This window comes from Phaethon aethereus (assembly GCF_964289735.1).
Source record: "Phaethon aethereus genome assembly, chromosome: 2".
Classification (NCBI taxonomy): domain Eukaryota; kingdom Metazoa; phylum Chordata; class Aves; order Phaethontiformes; family Phaethontidae; genus Phaethon; species Phaethon aethereus.
In genome coordinates, this window is record NC_138582.1 from 150,267,373 (window position 1) to 150,287,921 (window position 20,549).

A 20,549-nucleotide genomic window follows, 5' to 3' on the forward strand; every position below is an offset into this window, starting at 1 on the left:
TCGGACATGTCCCAACCACTATCATCTCTGCCAAGAAAAAATATTAGTCTATCACATTGTATGCCAGTGTAAATCACACTCAGAGTTTCCCTTCTGTCACTTTGATTGAGGTAGGAAGTTGCATGGCATCCTTATCTTCCACAACTCCTTCCTGACTGATGCTGTACAAGAAAGTCAGGATGCACATGATGCTAAGTCTGTTAAGATAACAAAGTCACTGTGCTACTCTGGATCATTTGTGGTGTTGCCTTCCTCACCAGCAGTCACTGAGCTGTTCTCTGGCAATGTCAGGAATCACTACAACTTCACTGCTTGCTGCTGTAGTGATTGACCTATGTCAGCAGAGTACAGATGAAGCTAGGACCCCTTATCAGGATCCTGTTTTTCTGAAGTGTCTTATATAATGTTTCCCTGATTAAAAGGGAACAGATAATACCAGGGTGGGAAGGCAATAGCCAAATGTGGGATTGCACTATCCTTTGCACTAGCTATCACTTCTTTACATTTCCAGGTTAATCAAATCTCTGGGGGGCCTTTACATAGACTCAGTTGCAAAATCTTGGTTACTGCTAGCTACGACTTACACTACATATACACATGGTATAATTAGTAGTAGAGGGTGCAAGCTGGTTCCTCCTTGCTTCATTTTACCAAATGTGTTTCTGGTCAGAACAAATTATGATTGTTTTTATGTATTTGTATGTCCACATGAATTTTTAAAAAAATTGTAACCATCAAGTATTGGGCTGATAAGTCAACGAGAGTATCCAGGGAAGATGTGAAATAACTGTGTCCAGATGAGTGGGTTCCCAGGCTAAGGACTCTTCTGGGGAAAGAGCTGGGTCATGTTACGCACTGCAATGCTTAGAAAAGCCTTTGTGGCATGACAGATGCAGAGGCACAAACTCTTTGGCCCATGATGGGGCAAGGGAGCTGAGGCTCAGCGTGACTGGTGTTGGAGGGGAGAATCTCCTGATCCAGTGGTGACCCACTAAGTCCTGTGACTTTTGCAGAACAGCTGGGTGTGGAAGAGGCCCTGGGTACTTGTTTAACATCCCCCTTCTGCCTAGTGACTCCTTTCCCATGATAGTCATTGTTCTCTGAATCCTCTTTAAGCTACTCTTAAGCCTTTGCTCTAAAGTTTTGCCTCATGTACCAGGGCTGCTTCCATGTTTTTGCCCCAGGATGCACGAATGCTATGTGGAGGTCTGAGATCTGAAAATTTGTCAGCAGAACTTTTGCTTCAGTGTATCTCCTGGTAATATCCAGACTTCTCACCATTCTTACAGCTCTGGCTTTTCTGTCAAGAGTCTGAAAACTTTTGTGCCTCTGTGTCCTTTCGATTGATTGGTACAGCTACTCATGGCTCCACTGTGCTCCTCAATTCACTTGTCTGTGTAGAGAGCCCGGCTCTCCCCTGCAACCATGTCTACTTTTCCCAATTTTATTATTGTATTCGTTGCATGCATTGTATATCAGCCCTATAATAAGAGCCAAACTGCCCTTTCTCAGCAACTACCGCAAAGTGTCTGTGCTCTGAAAGCGATTAAAATTCCAAATGAGAAGTGACTTAATACACCCTGCAACAGCTACGCACAGAGGCAGAGAGCAGATGAAGTGAAATCTGTATGGGTGTTTTAAGCTACCCCAGCAAGCAGTGTTTACAAGGATGCAAATGAACACCAACTTTACAAACCACTTAAGCATTAAAATTTTGCTCAAAGGTGTAGCCAAAGGCCAAAATTGTGGTTTTAGTTTTCCCTGGAGAAGTTAGTTACATGTACCCAAACCATACCCCTTTTCTTCCTGTTCAGTTGCCATCACAGTCAAGCACAAAATAAGAACATTTTTTAGGTGCTTCTATCTACATTTGTATTTGATTTTCATATATTGGTTTCCCATGCTAATGAAATCATTGCAGTACCTTCAGACCAAAAACATTGAAGAGAGAATTGCTGAGTGCTCTGCAGTGACCTTGAAGGGGAGCGGTCTGTGGCTTTTTGGTGGTCCAGATGTTGCTAGAAAGAATGGTTCATGTAATGTTGAGGACTGACCATTGCAACTGAGTCCCCAGACCAAAGAGGATGGACGCCCAGTTGTGTGAGCAGATTTCAAAGGATATATAATACTGATGTTCAGCTTTGAAAATTTTCTGTGTTGTCTAGGGGGCCCAAACTAGGGTTGGGCTCAGGGTTGCTCAGGGTGGACATTTGAAATCTTTTCCTGCTGCTTTGTTCTTAATTTCTTGACAAGAATCATCAAATCCTGTAGTGGAAAAAGACAGCTTATGCACCTTACCAAATGAGATCATGTACTCTGAACAAATAATTATGTTCCTCAAAGAAGGAATATTTTAGAATGTACTCAATTAGCTTTTTCTATCACTTGGTTTGCTATTTTGTTTGATCACTGAAATCTGACATATCAGTAAATATGGCTTCAATTTCTGTCTATGATTTGACAAAAGGCATCTTTTTTTTAATATTCTTTATTTTACGCAATGTCAATTCTCTCTATTACGAGGATAGCTATGGCTGTAAACAGGTATATATAACACATATTCCACTATTGCTGTGCACAGTCCAAACAAATAACAATATTACAAATAAACCTTTTAAAGTTCCTTCTGAGAGAGCAGTGGCGACACCCAGTATATGGGTTGTGTGGGAAAAGTTCTCTTCAGAAACTGATATTGTGAAGTCAAGAGGCAGTTTACTCAAGATACATGAGGAACTGCTAGTCTGTTTTTGTATCTGCATGACCTTATGCTGCCTTTTTTTTTTTTTTTTTTTTTGCTCCTCATAAGCTTTGCTAAGATCATTCTGAAGGAATAAGTTCCAGGGGATTGCACCTCCAAACTGTGCTATTTCCACTCATTATCACTGAGTGTGCTGCAGTGTGTGCAGCACCACCCTGTTGTTTTGGGCCACTTGGAAGCAATATTCATGTCTGCCTCTTTACCTGGCCTACAATCTTTTAAATCCAGTCCACAGCCTTCTTGTTCAATCTCCAACAAAAACACTGGCTTATTTTCTGATTGTCTTCTTGTTGACTTGATGTGGCATGTGGGAAAGACAATTCATTCCACCATAGCCATGAATGAGTTGCCATACTGAGGGCAACTTGTGAAAGTAGCATCTTTTGGGTTATAAAATTTGGACAAGGGTAAATGTAATAATGAATTCCCTAATGAAGCCATGGCAGCCATGACAGCAGCCAGAAGGATGCTAAGCCATATGTCTATATATTTTCAAGGGAAATAAATAGAACCTGCATTTTTATGTACAAACTGAAGTAAAAAAATTCGTAAGTTCTCCATTTTTCCTCTGTTGCCATTCATGTCCTCCAACAATGAAAACTACTGTGAGTACAGGTGGTAGCTGAGAGCAGTTTTGTTCCTGCATCTGCCTGTGTGTGCTTCCTGAATTTAATCTTTCAGGAACTTCATTTCTTAAAAAAATAACAGAATGTGAACAAAATTATGTTTTGCCTTCTGAGATTTCATGGGAGGCAAGATTTTTTTCTTGCATCTTGGTGGTTTAATCTATGCTCTCTATTTTGTTATTCATTCAAAGGGAAGTGGGTAAAATTCTCATGGAAAAAACTGTCACCACTGTTCTACAGCTGTCATCTGATGGGAAGAGCAGCCGATTGTGTCTTACGCAGCATACAGACATTTTCCACCACAGCAGGATGAAACAGTCTTATCCTCATTACAGCTAATGTCTCTGTAAGGCTTCATACATTAAGAATAGTCTTCTAGATTTCCTTCCATAACTTTTATCTTTTAGATGGATGATGAGTCATGGGGCTACAGTTATACTTCACCAGCTCCTAATGTTGAAAGGAATGAATACGTTTTCTTTGGGCAGAACCTAAATGGCTTTTTCTTGGCAAATACCATCCAGCCGCATGTGATGATTACTTTTAGTAAGTTTAAACATAATTATGTTGTAACCTGCACTTTGGTTTAGGAGGCAGGGATCACTGTTTATGTACCCTGTAATTACATGGTATTTACCACAGCTATCCTACTGCTGCTTGTAACTTACCATATGATTAAATGACCAACATTTATCATCAGAGTGAAGTGTGTGTTGCATGATACATCTTCCACAAAGTAGAAAAATATTGTAACGTAATATCTCAGCCCTTTTTAAATTAATTTCTAGTATAGTTTAGTCTAAAGGCATTTTCAGTTTACTTCTTATGACTCTTCCTCCCATCGTCATATTTAAGATCATCGGGTGATTGTTGGAAGACTTATACAAAACATTTGCAATCTGAGCCATTCAGTCAGAGATTTTTTCAGATCATATAGCATGGCGTAATGAATTTGTGAAGGGTGACCCTTCCACTCATTTGCAAATGTCTGAAAGACATGAACCACATGTGTTTTTATATGTATTACGCTGAAGCATAGAAACGCAAACCCAGTTTCATGCTTGTGTTAGCACACACTCACTTATGCTTCAAGGCATTGGGGTAGAATTTACTCAATAAAGGCATCTGCCTAGCAGGGCTAATGTTAGCGTACAATAAAGTGTCCGGAGACCCACAGACGGGCTATTCGTCATAGCATATGCATCCCACTGGTGACTCTACACTTCAACCTGTTAAAAATGTATTAATACATAGAGCCATGAGACTTGGCAGAACTGTATTTCCTAAAGGGGTTTGCAGTGTTTGCGGGCAAATCAGCTTGCTACTGTTGATTTTTTATGCCTATGACAAGTGAACTCGGAACAGAACAGCTACATGCCACCAACTGCCCAGCCATGGCCTGTTTCCACACTCTGACTGAATTGAACAGATGGGTTACTATAGGTCTGAAGTCTTCAGACGGAAGGATTAATTCTATTGTGCTCCTAAACCTCTGCATATACAACTCCAACACAGGCTCATCCCTGCCAAGGTCCTTTTTCTTTAAGGTGCAACCCACATTTTAAAAATATGATTTGAATTGGATCAAAAGATTTTCCCTTTTTTTCTTTTTATGACTATAAGAAAAATCATTTCACTCTTCCCTTTAGAGCCCTTATTCACACACACAAACACTATAAAGTTAAAACCATACTGCTTTTAGTTTTACTGCAATCTTTGTGCTCAAAGTAGAGGCTATTATGCTTTCCAAGACAGAAGTTTGTCATCGGCTGGTTCAAACTGGTATTGACTATTTTTTTCCATTCATTCTTTTCGATCAGATTATTAAAACCTTGAACTTGAGGGAAATTGTGATACAACACAGGTCCTGTCCTAACAGGAAGACACAGAAAAGCTTTTTCTCTCATTAAAAGAATTAATCTGAAGAGAAAGCATAATTACCCAGTTTGACACTACAGATTTTCCTGACAACTGTGTGGAACCTTTGTTAAGGTACTTTCTTAGAGAGAAAATTTCATCTTTCTGGATCTGAGTGAATATCTTCCTGTATGAACTGACACTAAGACATTTTGCTCTTCCCATCCCCATCATGTATTACTGAGTTGTGTATGAATGTCCATCTTTCTCATTACGGCATTTTGTATAGAAAATCTGTAAAAACTTAAACATAATAAAGGAACACTTTATCCAGGCAATATTTGCCTTTAGCGAAGGGAAATCGGTCCATTTCCTCACCTGTTTCCAGAAGTTTTGTTTGTGTGCTTTGAAGTACAAATGAATACAGTGCTTTCATGTAATGTGATTTACTTTAACATAAACTAATGCAGCAAAAGAGACAAAACTCAAGGGAATTACTGGTGATACCAGAGCTAAGGTGACTTCATTCTCAAACTCTAAACACTGAGACTAATATATTCTAGTTTTTCCCCACTTACACTTTTGCCTGTTCTTTGTTTTGTTCTGCTTGTGTTGCTCTAAGCCAGATGTTTTCATAGATTCACTCCACAACTGAAGAGAGTAGCCCAAAGTGATGGTGAGGTAATGGGTAGAGAAAGGAGGCAAAGACAGGATAAGCCCAAAATTGGTGGCTTCAGCTTTAGCATATGGTGTGTCTGTTACAATTCTGATTGAGTATTGGTTTCCCTGCTTAGTGTTTGTTCCTTTTCAGCTCACCAGCCCCACACCCCTGCTCACGCAACCTTTGTCTAGTGCAGTAAGAGAGAGACCAGCAAATTGATCTTGGTCAATAATGTTTGGGTTGGGTATTATTTATTTTTGACCCAGGGTAGAGAAACATTACCTCCCAGTAGTTCACAAAGGGGGAAAATAAATTGTCCAGTGAGGTCTGATGAGTGGTTAAATCCATTTCTGATCATCAAAGTGAAGTCACAGAAAGGGGCAGAGCCGTCTGCTTTTCCCTTACAATGGCTGCATTAGAGAGGTCCTCTCAGAGGGAATGCAGAGTTGAACTAGAGACCAGGTTAATATATGTACGTCCAGCCTTTAACTGAGAACCACCTGTGAACAAGAACCTCTTTCTGAATAGACACACATGACTTTGCTCCCCTGAAGCCCAAGTTGTACATGAACATCTACCAGCTTCTGTCTTCTTGATTTGAGCTGTATGTTCACTGCTGACTAGTCCTGCCTGAGGCAACCCCACACTGCCTCCCCTCCGAACTCTGTGTCCAGCATGAACAAATGTAGTGGGCAAACAAGGAACTGGAGAGCACGTAGCTATGGCAGGATCTTGGCAATAGAAGAACATAGAGCTAAATTTCCTCCTGAAAAAATTCCTGCTAGCATAAAAAACTCCTTCATGCCATGCTATTTCAATGTCAGTTTTTAGGTATATAGGTGAAATTTAATTTAATGGCTTCTCTGAAACTTCTCTAATGATGCATGCTAGCCTCTGCAGTCTTCCCTGACATGCTCTTGGATGTCATGCTATACATGGACAGATGTGAATATTGTATATATATATGATTAGCTTTAGTAGTTTGAGAAGATGTCCCTGCGTGGGTGGCTGCATGGTGCTTAGTTGCTGGCTGCGGATAAACCACGACAGAAGGATTAACAGAAGTAATGTAAGAGCATTATATAATGGGTGTGAAATTAATCTAATACCTAATAATCCCAAAGTTATATTTCAAAAAACACCGATTTACTACAGTAGAAACCAGACATTCAGCTAAGTTTTTTTGTTATGCATAAATTTTAAGCAGACCTCTTAAAATCTAAAAAATAATCTTTTCCTTTTCTGCAACGTTTTTTTCTTTTTGTTGCAGACTTTTATAAAATTAATGACAACCCAGTCTGATGGCATTCAGCATTTTTCTAAACTCTATTATTCTTTACTGAATTTTTTGAAACCTTGGAGAATAATGATTTCATCATAACCTGAAGTCTTTCATGTTTCATGAAATTCACGATTCATGTGATTTATCGAGGTAAGAACTAGCTTTAAAAATTAGAAGGAAGAGGAGAATAAACAGGAAAAGCAGAAGAGCTTATGATAGTTATTTTTATTAGACTGTGGCAATATAGGAGGAGAGAGACACAGCAGCAAAAGAAAAAAATCTGCATTGATATTACAACAGTTTGATTCAAAGATGAAATATTTTTTATTTAATGTTTTTGAACATTAAAAGACCATTTTCCTCAGTTCCATCCAAACTTTTTTATTGATGACAAGAGCTGTTCAGGCATGAGGATATTTTACTCGACCAGTGGAAGAGACACTTATATCAGAAATCGACTGCAAAATTAGATTTCCCCCCAACAGCTCTGTTGAAACCTCATCCTAAGATTTAGCAACGCCAAGGTTACTGCAATGACACAGCTGCTAAGATATTCAGCCCAAGCGAGATAATCCTCCCGCCAACCTCCTTTCTCTGGTTCCGGCCTGTCTAGGAACCGCACTGGTGTTTGGCTGGAGCTGAGAGGCACTTGGGAGCTATCGCATGGTGGTATCTCACCAAGTAGATACTGTATTTCGTGCTTCTGTCCAAAAATTTTCCCTGGGGAAGTATGCGCCTGATCGGACAAGAACTGATACAAGTCATTAGATTCTAAATAACCTTTGGGTTTGTTTCTCCTGAACTTGAGAGCATTCACAATTTAGAGTCATTAAAAGTTGCAATTAAATTCGCAAGTTGTTTGCAGTCCATCACAGTGGCCTTACTTAAAAGTACTTCTCTTGCTCCTGTGCTCTTCCTAGTGATATCGAACAACCTCCTGACAAGGGTTGTCTTGTGGCATGTCAGAAGAAAAACCTCTACTGGAAGTGTTTCTTGATACATAATCCCCTAAATCCCTTTGCTGAATTGAATAGGATATTCATCAGAATATATTCCACCAGATCATATACTTTTCACAACAGCCATGAGTAGTGGGGAAACTACAGCAAGCTGGGAAACTTACTGGCATTTATTCAATGACATACACTACACATTCTCAATTTTTCCAGATAATGGTTTCAGTATTAACAAATCAACGGGAAAAATAATGGTGAAAAACTAATCTTCTGGCTTTTAAATATCTACATAAGATAACACAGAAGTACAGCCAAGAGTATGAGGATTCTGGCTAGCTTTTCTTTTTTCTCTCATGCAAAGACACACAAAAAGTCCTTGTAAGGTTATGCAATTAAGAAACAGTTTTGTACTTATGCCTTCTGGGGTTTAGCTTTCAGATAGCCCACTTTTCAGGCCGAAAGAAGAAAAAGGTTGGCACATTCAATCTAGTCAAGTAAAAGCAAAGCCAAAAAATATGTATAATCTGTCTCTAATTCATTTTCCCCAGAAGACTGAAAAAAATTGTAATTTTTTTTTGAGTGAGAGATTGGTTCATTTTTGCACTGATCTTGAAAGGCCATTAAGGTATTCAACTTTCATGGATTGTCTGAGCGATCTGGAGTTCTTGTTATCCTTTTGTTTAATTACACTGTAATCTTCATGCAATTACAGTGATGATAACATTCTTCCACAGACATAACAATAAATTAGCCATCTGGGAATAAATGACATTACTTAAAGCTTACTCCAGTGAAGTATCAAAGAATTATTAATAAGGCTATATAGGACAGTGTTTGAAACTAAATTACATTATCCGTTTCTAGAATTCAACATTCCATTATATTTTAGGGGCTTAATAGCATAACATATTCTTGAATTTGTTTCCACATTAAATATCAGGAAAAGCACAGGGAAAACACATTTTAGCATAGCTGAAAAACATACAGCTGAGAGTTTTGTGGGCTATGCTTTATATACCTATGTGATACTTGTCAGCTTCACCAAATAAATATGTGAGCAACACAATCCTGATATGTTTTATTTTCCAGTGACACATCTTGCCATTTTTCCATCAAATGTAAAAGTGTCTTTTGAGTTGCTTAGAAGTTTAATTCCAGAAACAAGAACAGATTAATCAGGTTTTTGCTGTTACTGCTGAAAAAAAAAGAATGTAAGATGAAAATAAGTGGTATGTCAGAGACAGTGAGATGGAGACAAGAAACATCCTGAAAATATAATGCGAATCAAAATTTTGAAACTGTTCTCAGCAGCTCCAATTAAAATAATTACAAAAAAGTAGCATCCTGCTGGGCTTTCAACCAAAGGGAAAACTTGCAGCTCTGGCCTTTCCCACTTGAGGTGTCAGATATGATCATAAATTGATGAAAAATATTTTGGCAATATACTTTGAAATAGAAAAAACATGTGACAACTTTACAGACAGGGAGAGAATTTTACCAGTGGATAAAGCTCAAATACCTATTTCCTGGTTAGAGAGCTAGTCTGAATATTCTCAATTAATTTATGTGATGTTGGTTATAATTGTACTAAGGTAAATTAAATAAAAGAGTGGAACTAAACTGGTATAATAACTATTTCAAGAACATGTTTATACAGTGTCAGTCTAAACAAATGTCTTCTAACCTAATGAGAAGGTACATCTGAAGTAGTAATATTTTATCACCCTGGAGAAGAGTAGCTGCAACAAAAGGGCTGAGTTTTTCCCTACCACTTAGAACAATTATTTTTATTAAAAAGAAAGAGATGAGCAGGGAGACGTGTTAGTGTGTGTGGAAGAGTCTTTTATAAGGAGGAATCTAGTTTCTATAGTCTCATTTACATGTGGCACAAAACATAATGTATTCTCTTGTTTGATCAGAACAGAGGTTTTTGCAAATGAGTTGTTTTGTGTGCTGCAATTGAAATGAGTTTTCTTGAATGGCTAATGAATAAAAGGATGTCAGGATTTTATTACTTGATAATTTTTAATAAGGCTTTGTTTACAAAAATCTTTTAGAAGGGAATTGACTGCATGAGAATCAGTTGCTTAAAAGGTGGCATTTTCCAGTGGTAGAACAATTTGGAATTTTGTGACACACTGAAAACACAAATGCGTATCTTCTTCAGTTATGTTTGTGTTCTCTATCTTATACTGATCTCAGATGGTGGTTTTATTTGCCTAATTAACAACACCACAAATTTTCTGACCTTCCTACTGGGGAAAGCTTGGTTGGTTGTGCTGAAGGCAGACGAGGCCATAGCTTTCTCAGATGACAGCTGTGTTCACCATCTTACTACAGAAGAAGTGCATTAAGGAATATCTGTTCACACAGTGAAAGGTTCTAGTGGTTTGCTTTTTGTTTGGGGGTTTCTTTTTGTAGGTACATATTAGCATGTGGCTGGCAAATAAAAGAGATCTTAGATGGGATGTCTGTGGCCTTGGCCCCTGAGCTGGGCTCACTAATAGCTCTGGACCAAGGTATTGGAGCGGTTTGAGCTTATGAGGCAAGATTACACACAGCATGGGGTGGCCCTGAGGGCAGAGGCTGCAGTTCCCTTCCTGCCTTTGGCAAAGCTGTTGCTATACTCCAGTAATCTTTACAGAGGGTGCAGATATGTGTCACTAGCTCCTATTTCAATACCTAAATCTGGGCTTCCTAGCTACAAATAGCAACAAACTATACTTTGATTTCCTTATTTAATTTATTTGCAGCTTTCTATTTACAAATACGAATATCCAGAAATTGCTGAAATGGTCTTTAAGGCTAATCTCATGCAGATATGCCAAGATTTTGCTGGGCTGAATTAAACACAGTAATATTTTTCTCAGGATGTACTAAGTCTGATAATTATTTTAATTTTTGAAATTACTATTAGAACCTCAGTCTTACAGGATGTTTGTATAAACTCTCATGTCTTAGTCCCTACCTCTGGTCTATTTTTCCTACTGCCCTGGCAAATAGTAATTTAACAAGAGAAATGAATGCACCTTTTTGCATTACCAATAATCACAGTCAGCAAACTGGAGAACTCGGAGGAAGGATTTTTTTATTCACTTTCCAAATTTTTTTCTTTGGCCAGACAGTATCTCTGGCAGCTGGAGACATCAAGATGGCATATGAATCAGTTTTAGGAAGTGAGGTTTTTTTACCCCCCATTAAGTTGTGAGCAGCTTATCTTTGTCTTGGTCAGTGATGCCGAACTCTGCTTGACAGAAACCAGGCACTTCTTTGGCCCCACGGCTGGTTATGGTGGTTTTTTTAAAAAATCACAAGGTAAATCTCTTATCATTTCTCTCCTACTACCTTCTTCATCACTGATGGGGAAGTAGATCCTCAGATGAGGTAGATAACATATCCCGTTTTATGTCAGTCTTTCAACAATATGTAATTGCTGGGTTGGGGGAAAAGTTGTGAAAACTGTGGCAAATCTTAATCTGTACAGTACCGTACTTGTGCTTAGTCTGGTTTCCATCAAAAATGGGCAGTGCGCTGAGTCCAAAACGGTAAAGACAAAGTAAAAGCACTGCTACCCATTGAATTCGCTTTGGGGTCATATGAGATACTACCAAATGCCCCAGGGCAGATCTTCTCAGAAAGCTTTGATTATGCTGAGACCAAAAAAGAGGCAGCCAGAGAGCTGAGAAGCTCCTGCCAGTTCCTCTGCATTTTTGCTCTTTTGGCTACACGAACAGTTTTCAGAGTGTTTTGAAGGAAAATGAGCAGCAGAAGTCATGTACTCTCACCCTGTTTCCATAAGACAATTAACAGGGAGAAATTAAAGGAATTATTCCTCTGTCCAACAATATATTTCAGGGTGTGTGTGAAAGTGTGTTGTTACATCTCTGCAAAGCTTGTTGCGTGTGTGAATATGCAAGCTGAAATCAAGGCTTTCCCTTGGGTGATCTGGGTTGGAGTCTACCCTCTTAGGGAAACCACTTTTCTCTGGTTCCGTTTTTTGGAAGCTGCTATGCTATTTCCCCTCTAGTTTATATGCTGCAAGGGCGCTCGAGTAAACCCACGCTGAACTGTGCACTCGAATGGCAGCTCTGCCTTTGCCCGGGGAAGGTCTCTCTCGTGCAAAACCTTTCGTTGTTCAGCCACTGCTGGCAGGCAGTTCCTTTTCCAGCTAAGTAACCTCAGCTTGTTGTGTTACTAACGGTTTTAACATATGGTTTTACTTAACATTATCTGCCTGATAAGAAAAGGAACTTTTTTTTCTCCAAAGCAGTCTTATTTCTTCCTACATTTAGCATTTTGTATGAGATGGTTAGATTTGTCATTGTTTTGAGCTCCAGGTTTTGTACCACTCGGTTCATTTGGGATTTTTTAAATGCATACTTTGTCACTTGGTCTTAAATTCCAAGTATCGTCTTTTCATTTCTCTGATGTGTAACTAAGCTGTCTCAAGAAAAATGTACGTTGTATCTTTTGTTCCCTATGAGTCAATGTCTTCAGGCACATTGTATGGCAGAAAAAGCCTTCGCTGGGGACTCCCTGACAGACTTCAGATAACGTCAGCTGATGTTGAAAGGGAGCCGTTAGTTACCTTAAAACACACATGCTTTGTAGATCATAAAAGCAATATTGATGTCTGTACCTGAAACACAATTGCTGCTGTACAAAAGGTACATGAGCCAGCTTGTACCATAATGGCAAAACCACCTGATGGTACAGTTGGTTTATGGAGCTTTGGTGGAACTTATCTGCCATTCAGTATAAAGTTCTCAAATTCTTCAGAACTATGAAAAGAAGGGAAAGATAATTACAGGTTTTTCTGAGGTCTGTGTCAAACTGCTTATTGGCAGCTATACAAAGTGTTTCGAGGCAATTTCTATTCTTGTCAAATGTGTTGTTTGGTATTTCAGGTTGAAAGAATTATTGTTTCAGATGTTTATTTCCAATAAAGATTGTTTTGGAGAATAAGGAAAATGTTATATGCTTTTTATGAAAGCAATGTCGTGGCTATTGGAAGGAGTAATTCCACATCAACTTATTTCGTTTCTGTTATTTAGCACCATTAAATTTTTTATTTTTCAGGAGACACAATGATTCTTTTTCTCTAGGTAATTTTCTTTTTTCCAGAAGATTTTTGCCTTTTTAGAAGACAATAGCTATTATACAGTGGGAGCAACCTGACCTGGGCAAGAGCTAGCAATTGCTCAGGGTAAGACTGGTACATCAAGTGCGCTGTTTCAGTTGCAACTTTCCACCTATCATCTAGTAGAAAATCAGTAATCTAAAAATAAAGAAAACCTCTTAACAAGGTACTAGAAATTCCAGTCATTCAGGTAAATAATGTTATTGTTGCATGTTAGGTAATATAGTTGATATATAAAATATGAAATAAGTAATATATAAAACACTTTATTAGGTTAAATCTTAGGTTGTATTAAGGGTCTGTGGCAAGATTTTGGTGGTGGGGTGGCTGCCTCTATAGAAGGAGGTGAGGGGCTACCCCATGTCAGACAGAAATGGATCCAGCTGGCTCCAATGGACCCACTACAGGACACAGCTGAGCCCATCAGCCAAGCTGGTGGCATCTTTGGGAAAACATTTAAGAAAGGATTAAAAAAAAGTTGCACAGCAGGGTCAAGAGTGAGGGGAAAAAGCATGAGAAACAACTCTGTGAACACCAAAGTGAGAGAAGGAGGGGGATGAGGTCATCCAGGCACTGAAGCATATGTGGACAAGACCAGGCTGGAGCACGTGTTTTCCTGCAGCCCGTGGAAGAGCCCATGCTGAAGCAGCTATCCATGCTGCAGCCTGTGGAGGACCCCACACTGGAAGTGTGGAAATGTACAGAAGGAACCATAGCCTGTGGAGGACTCATGCTGGAGCAAGTTTATCCTGAAGGACTGCAGCTGATGGGAAGAACCTACACTGGAGCAAGGAAAAATGTGAGGAGGAAGGAGCGACAGAGACAAAGTGTTATGAACTGACTGTAACCCACATTCCCCATCGCTGCACGGCTCATTTGGGGGGAGGAGGTAGAGGGGTCAGAAATGAAGGAGTGATGTTAAGCCTGGGAAGAAGGGAGGTATGGGAAAAAGGTGGTTTAATATGTCTTTGTTTCTTACTATCCAAATCTCTTTTATCTGGCAATTAATTAAATTAATTTTCCCAAAGTCAGTTCTGTTTTGCCCATGACAGTAACTGGCTAGCATACTCCCTGCCTATTTCTGGACCCACAACTATTTTCATCTTATTTCGTCCCCCTGTCCTGTTGAGGAAGGGGACTGAGAGCAGCTGGGTGGGCATGTGGCAACTCTCAAAGGTCAACCCACCACATAGGTAAAGGGTGAATTGTCATAATAGCTTTGAAGAAGTACTGAGCATCTAAATTATGTATTCTCAAAATGGATCAAACTGTTGTGGTTTGACCCCAGTCAGCAACTAAGCGCCACACAGCCACTCGCTCACTCCCTCCCAGTGGGATGGGGGAGAGAATCAGAAGAGTAAAAGTGAGAAAACTCATGGGTTAAGATAAAGACAGTTTAATTGGTAAAGCAAAAACTGCACGTGCAAGCAAAGCAAAACAAGCAGTTCATTCACTGCTTCCCATTGGCACACAGGTGTTCATCTCCAGGAAAGCAGGACTTCATCACCTGTAATGATTACTTGGAAAGACAAACACCATAAGTCAAAATGTTCCCTTCTTCTTTCTTCTTCCCCCAGCTTTATATGCTAAGCATGACATCATATGGTATGGAGTATCCCTTTGGTAAGTTTGGGTCAGCTGTCCCAGCTGTGTCCTCTCCCAGCTTCTTGTGCACCCCCAGCCTTCTAGCTGGTGGGGTGGTGTGAGAGTCAGAAAGGGCCTTGACTCTGTGTAAGCACTGCTCAGCAGTAACGAAAGCATCCCTGTGTTATCAACACTGCTTCCAGCATAAATCCAAAACACAGCCCCATACTAGCTACTAAGAAGATAACTAACTTTATCCCAACCAAAACTAGCACAAGCACCTAGAAGTTTAATTCATTTATATCCTATATTCAGTATGATGCTTTTAAGATATGATAATTTTTTCAGATATTTAAAAATAATTCACACTTGAAATTATAAGCTGAAATGTTTTTTGTTCTAATTCAGATAAACTGTTATTACACTTAGCATTCATCATACATAAAATCAGGCTCAGGTTTATGTAACTTGTTATGCAGGGTCTTAGAAGGGAGAAGATAGTTACCAACCTACATGTTTCATTTTCAATTTGCCTGCATATCCCATATTCTATCATATCTTTATAGACCCATGACAGCAACTTCAAAGCACTTATTGCCCGTGCTGCTTTGAACCTGTATTCTGTTATTCTGCACACTTGGCAAACATTGTCGAAACACTTTCTAAGTGGTACTGAGTTTCTGCACAGATAGCAGTCGGGAAAAGAAACCACAGAAAGCTTATGTGCAGCTTGTTCTAATCTTGTATGTTAAATCTTATATGTAAATCTGATAAAATGCAACAGATATGGATCATATTTTGGAATGGATATTGCCAGGGTCCTGCATCAAATGGAAGTGTGCTTTCATATTTAAGTGGTTATATATATATAGTTTTCCCCTCTGTGTGAGTGTGCATTTGTACACTATGAGGACTAGGAGTATAGCCTCCTTGATTTACAAGTGGCTTTAGTATTAGTTCATCCTTAGTTTTAGTTAGATTTATCTGTACATATAAAACCTAGAAAATGCTGAGCACTCTGTCCTATTTGTGTTCATTCCAGTATTTAGGAGCATATTATGCTTCTAGGTATAGTACTTTTAGAGAGTTTTGGAAAAGAACTCTACCAGCCCCTCCCACAAAGGAGAGATTAAGTGGTTCAGGAAATTGCAGGTCTGAAAAATTCTTTCTTGACTAAATGAATCAACCATGGGCATTTACCACTGTCAGAAAATTAGGTCACAGATAGTATAAGCCAATTTTCTGCGGAAGTCCATTCAGGAATAAGTTAGTTTTACATTTGCTGCTTTCTTTAAGTTGTAGTGGCAATAATAAAATGTCCATGCTCAACAGTGGCTTCAGCCTTTGAATCTCTGGGATGATTTGAAATGACTTTGTGTTTCTTTTCGAGTTGTTCCAACACATGCCTGGAGTTCTCATTAGAATGATCTTCATGCAAGGCTTGCCTGCTTCCCAGCTATCATCCACCTCCTGCTTTCCATTTTTGTCTAAAGTAAAGCTGCATCCGGCAAACACTTGGAAATACGCTCTGTGGTTACTAATTACCTGGGCTGATTTACTTAGCTATGTGTTCCAGCACAATTAAGTCCTTTCTTTTCCTATTGTATCTGCCTCATTATTAGTTATAATGGTGACATTTATACTGTAAATGGGATGAAAGCATAAAAGGGAAACTGTATAAAGATAGGACCTTTGTGCAAGGGATGAATAAGTACTGAAGTATTAAGGCTAATCGTAATACATGAATATGGATACAAAGGTTTTATTTATATTGTCTTCAAAATATTTTTGAGGAATGGTTTCAAGGTTATAGATCTACCCAAGATTGTGTTAAAATATGGGTGCACATGACCATAGGGATAATAAGTGGCACAAATATTCTGTGAAATTATATGTATTTAAAATGCCTGCATAAGCATGAAGGAATACTTCTCAAGGGAATGACATTTTAGAAGCAGACAGCAATACATAGGAAATAACAAAAATGCATTTCAGGGACTATAGTTTGGCAGGACTGTTGGCTATCCTAAAATGATGAGTAATAGGGTAAAATTACAGCCACAATTGTATATTCCAAAAGTTCAGGTTTCTACAGGACTTGTAAATATGTTTGGGCAGATTGTTTTTTAATTGGTGTTTCTCTCTCCCTACCAATTAGCAAAAGAGAAAAGTGGTATTTATATATTTAACTGAAAGATTCTCCCTCCCCTGCCAAAAAAAAGGCAGTTGTAATTTAGTCCTAAAAGTTAATTTAGTAGTTAGAAGGTGTCCAGATATTAAAATACTGTATCATTTGAATACATAGGTGTGTTTTAAATGAAGCAAAGACAGCTATGTTCCTAGCTCACCCCTTTGTCAATGCCAAATGTTTCCAGCTGAATCTTTTGTTGTATTTTCTCCACACCTGGCTTTTTCTTAGGTCTCCTATCACCACCTGAGTTGACTTCATGGTACTTGATCTTAACTGCTAGCAGCCATGCAGGAGAATGACTCCAAAGAACCACCTTTTTTGATTGTTTTTAGCATCTTATGATTTCTGGAACTAGTTCTGTGAACAGTTAGCAAGCATTTAACAATGTGTTTCAGGAGAGGATAGGAGTAGGATGCCTAAAGCACTCCAGAAACTTACTTTTTTTTCATGCTCTCAGAGATTTCCTCTATCATATCAAACAAGCCTTTTAACAAACCTCTCTCACCTCACAGGGGTTAGGATGGAGATACTGTTGTTAAGAAAGTGAGATTGCACCCTAATAGTTTTTTATTATCATATATTAACTGGAGTTGGCTGGAAAATGGTATTTCTACCTTGAGGGTAATTCCAGTTGTTCAGGTTTGTGTTTAGTTCTGGAATTTCACAAATTTGGGGGTTTTAGGGATAGATTTATATGCTTCATCGTGTGTTGTATTGCAATGATACTAAATGTGAGAAGAAAGGACCTCTTGAGCTTGACAGGAAAAGGTGTTGTGGAGGAAGAGAGACTGTCACTATGACTGAGGAAGGAGAAGAAAACACAAACCAGCATAAATACTGTTGCAGTGGATACTATCATTTGCTAGTAAAGAATTGAGTTTCTGTGAGACATCTTCCAAATAGAATTTTTTCTGTTAGAAAATTTTCAGACAACTCTAATATTCTTGTTGTTATTGGGGTGTTTGCTGTTGGAATATACTTCATTAAATCATTGAAGGAGAAAAAGCAAACACTTCGGCATAAGGCACCATCTGGTAAACACTTCAAAAGGACAAGTAATATGCAAACCTTAGTTTTGAAGATGTATCTGTAGCTCAAATCAACTTAAAGTTTGTCTGTTTTGACCAGCAAGGCAAAAGCTAAAATAAAACTTAAGAAAAGACTCACTCTAGGCCGCTGTGTGTTTTTAAGTCAGGCTTTAGGTTGGGGCATCTAAAGAAATTAGTCCAGTTAGTCAGTTGAAGTGGAGTTGGCAAACATAAACAATACAGGTTTATCTGTGAACCATTTATTGTTTAAAATGGCAGAGGTTTCCTGCCATTAAAATACACATTTTGCTTTGAAGAAAACTGCAGCATTACTGTATTCACCATACATGACTGTTCTTCCTTGAAGGAAGATCTCCAGCTCCAAACCAGTAAGAGGTGTTGGGTGAGCACTTCTGAGGGAAGAAGCCCACTATTTGTCTGAGGAGTACTGTGAACTCAGGGATAAATAGGATAAACTAGTGAGGTCGGACACTGCAGAGAATGTAGCAGAAATGCTGCTTGGTTTATAATCATGCAAAAATCCTATCTGTTTTGTTCTTCATCTGACTTTTTTTTTATTACCTCTTATTGTCACCTCTTATTGTCTGAAATAGTCTCTTACTCTGTGAATCTAGAAATGTGAAAAAGGGATAGACTAACTTTTGAAGAGGTAACAGTTTGCAAAAGCAAAACAAATTGCAGATTTTTGGAAGGGATAGAAAGCACTATGGAATATGCATGGTGGTAGAGGGATCATTTTGATAATGCCACATATCTTTATTTTGTCCATAGCTGGAGTTATGGACAAATGCCTAGTTCAACCTGCCATTCTATTAAATCTTTTCAGGAGTTGCTGAAATGGTCTCAATTTTTTTTTTTATTGTAGGTTTCATATATACTGGAGAAGTTGTGCATCGAATGCTAACAGCTACACAATATATTGCACCCTTAATGGCAAATTTTGACCCCAGTGTGTCAAGAAATTCAACAGTCAGATACTTTGATAATGGTATGTAGTAGTCCTTCATAAATGAATGTGTCTGTGTCCCTTGGCTCTTCATATTTTCCTAACTGTTTTTGAAGGAAAAAATTAAGATTTTTTAATTTTTTTCTTTTTTTTTAACTCACAGGCAGTATAAAGCATGTGGCTAGACATCCACAAACAGTTCTTAATTTAGAACATGGTTAAAAAGTCATTAATGCTTTTTTCCTAATTGGACACATATCTTCTGGATATTAAATTACCTAAACGCAAACTAGCAATATATTTATGTTTTAAAAGGAAAAATCTGGCTTGTATAAAAGTGCAAGTTCCTGTAACTTCAAAATATATATAGTAAATACTGTCCACCCACTAGCTAAAATTAAGATAGCATTTGTGGAATGCAATAGCAAGAATACACAGTAGCAGGGCAGGTATGAGGTTAATAAACTTGTCAATGAGTAAGTGTGCATGGAGTCCCAGAATTGGAATCCAATACACTCATCTACACCACAAGTTCTCAACAGTCCCTTGTACAAAAGATTGAAAGGGTAAAAGGCAAACTGCAGTGTTATACTTGAAGCTCTGTGAGATATTTCAAAGGCCTTGAATGTGTGGATATTTGTCTCATGAAGTCAGTTATAATCCATATTTTGAAAGCATAACCTGTATGATTAAAAGGCCTCTGGTGCCTTAACTAGGGCCTTTAGTGATCAAAGACAATAGCAGTAACTGTCTATTCTGAATTTAAAACTTAAAGAGTTTAGTATCATGACTTAATTAATATGATAAGGTCTATGATTGTTTTAAATCTTCCTGGATAAACCTGTGCCATTCTATGTATGTTTATTCATAGTGAATTTAAGCCCAAACTATGAACATGTCCAAAAAATATGTTACATTTCTAACCAGTTGTGTTAATTTTTATTCTTTAGATCAGGGATCAAAATGTATCCTATAACCTTTGCAGCTAGTCATAACCTTTCCTTTCAATCTAGTCATTACTTGCAGCGTTTATTTCTTAAAAATCCAATAAAATAGACTGACATGAGAAAATCCTACTCCTTGCATGGAGAACTTTCAAACAGAGACAAATGTTATTTTCATTTCATAAATTATTTGACATTATGGGCCAAGATTTGTCATCTTTCCTGAAAGAATCTGAGGATTCTGGGGAAGACATTACTAATTCTTACTGTATTCCTGACTTCCAGTCTTCATACCAGGTGTATCAGGCTGCATCACATTGCTTTCATGACAAGGTTGAATACTTCTTTGCGATTTTGGATCCCTCTTCATGACATTGATGATCTTTTGGACCGCGTGTGCTTTAGGACAAAGAATTTTCTATCTTACCCCAAATAAAAAGGAACTGAGCAAATTGTGTCTTCAGCTCCTTATTTCTATTCATCCTTGTTTTATCCCTCTGGGTTAAGTGTGATGCTTTAGAGCAGCATCTGTAGTGAGCAAGCACAGAGTGTGGT

At 38.4% G+C, this 20,549-nt stretch overlaps 1 protein-coding gene across 1 annotated transcript in view; it reads left to right on the top strand.

Annotated features, from left to right (window-relative positions):
- PLXDC2 (plexin domain containing 2) overlaps window positions 1–20,549 on the top strand; it is a gene marked incomplete at both ends in the record, with an annotated part of 276,012 nt that overhangs the window by 182,853 nt on the left and 72,610 nt on the right. The window contains one exon of the mRNA XM_082015339.1: window positions 18,970–19,092. Within this exon, the coding sequence (XP_081871465.1) occupies window positions 18,970–19,092 (123 nt within the window). The remainder of the gene's footprint in view (window positions 1–18,969; window positions 19,093–20,549) is intronic.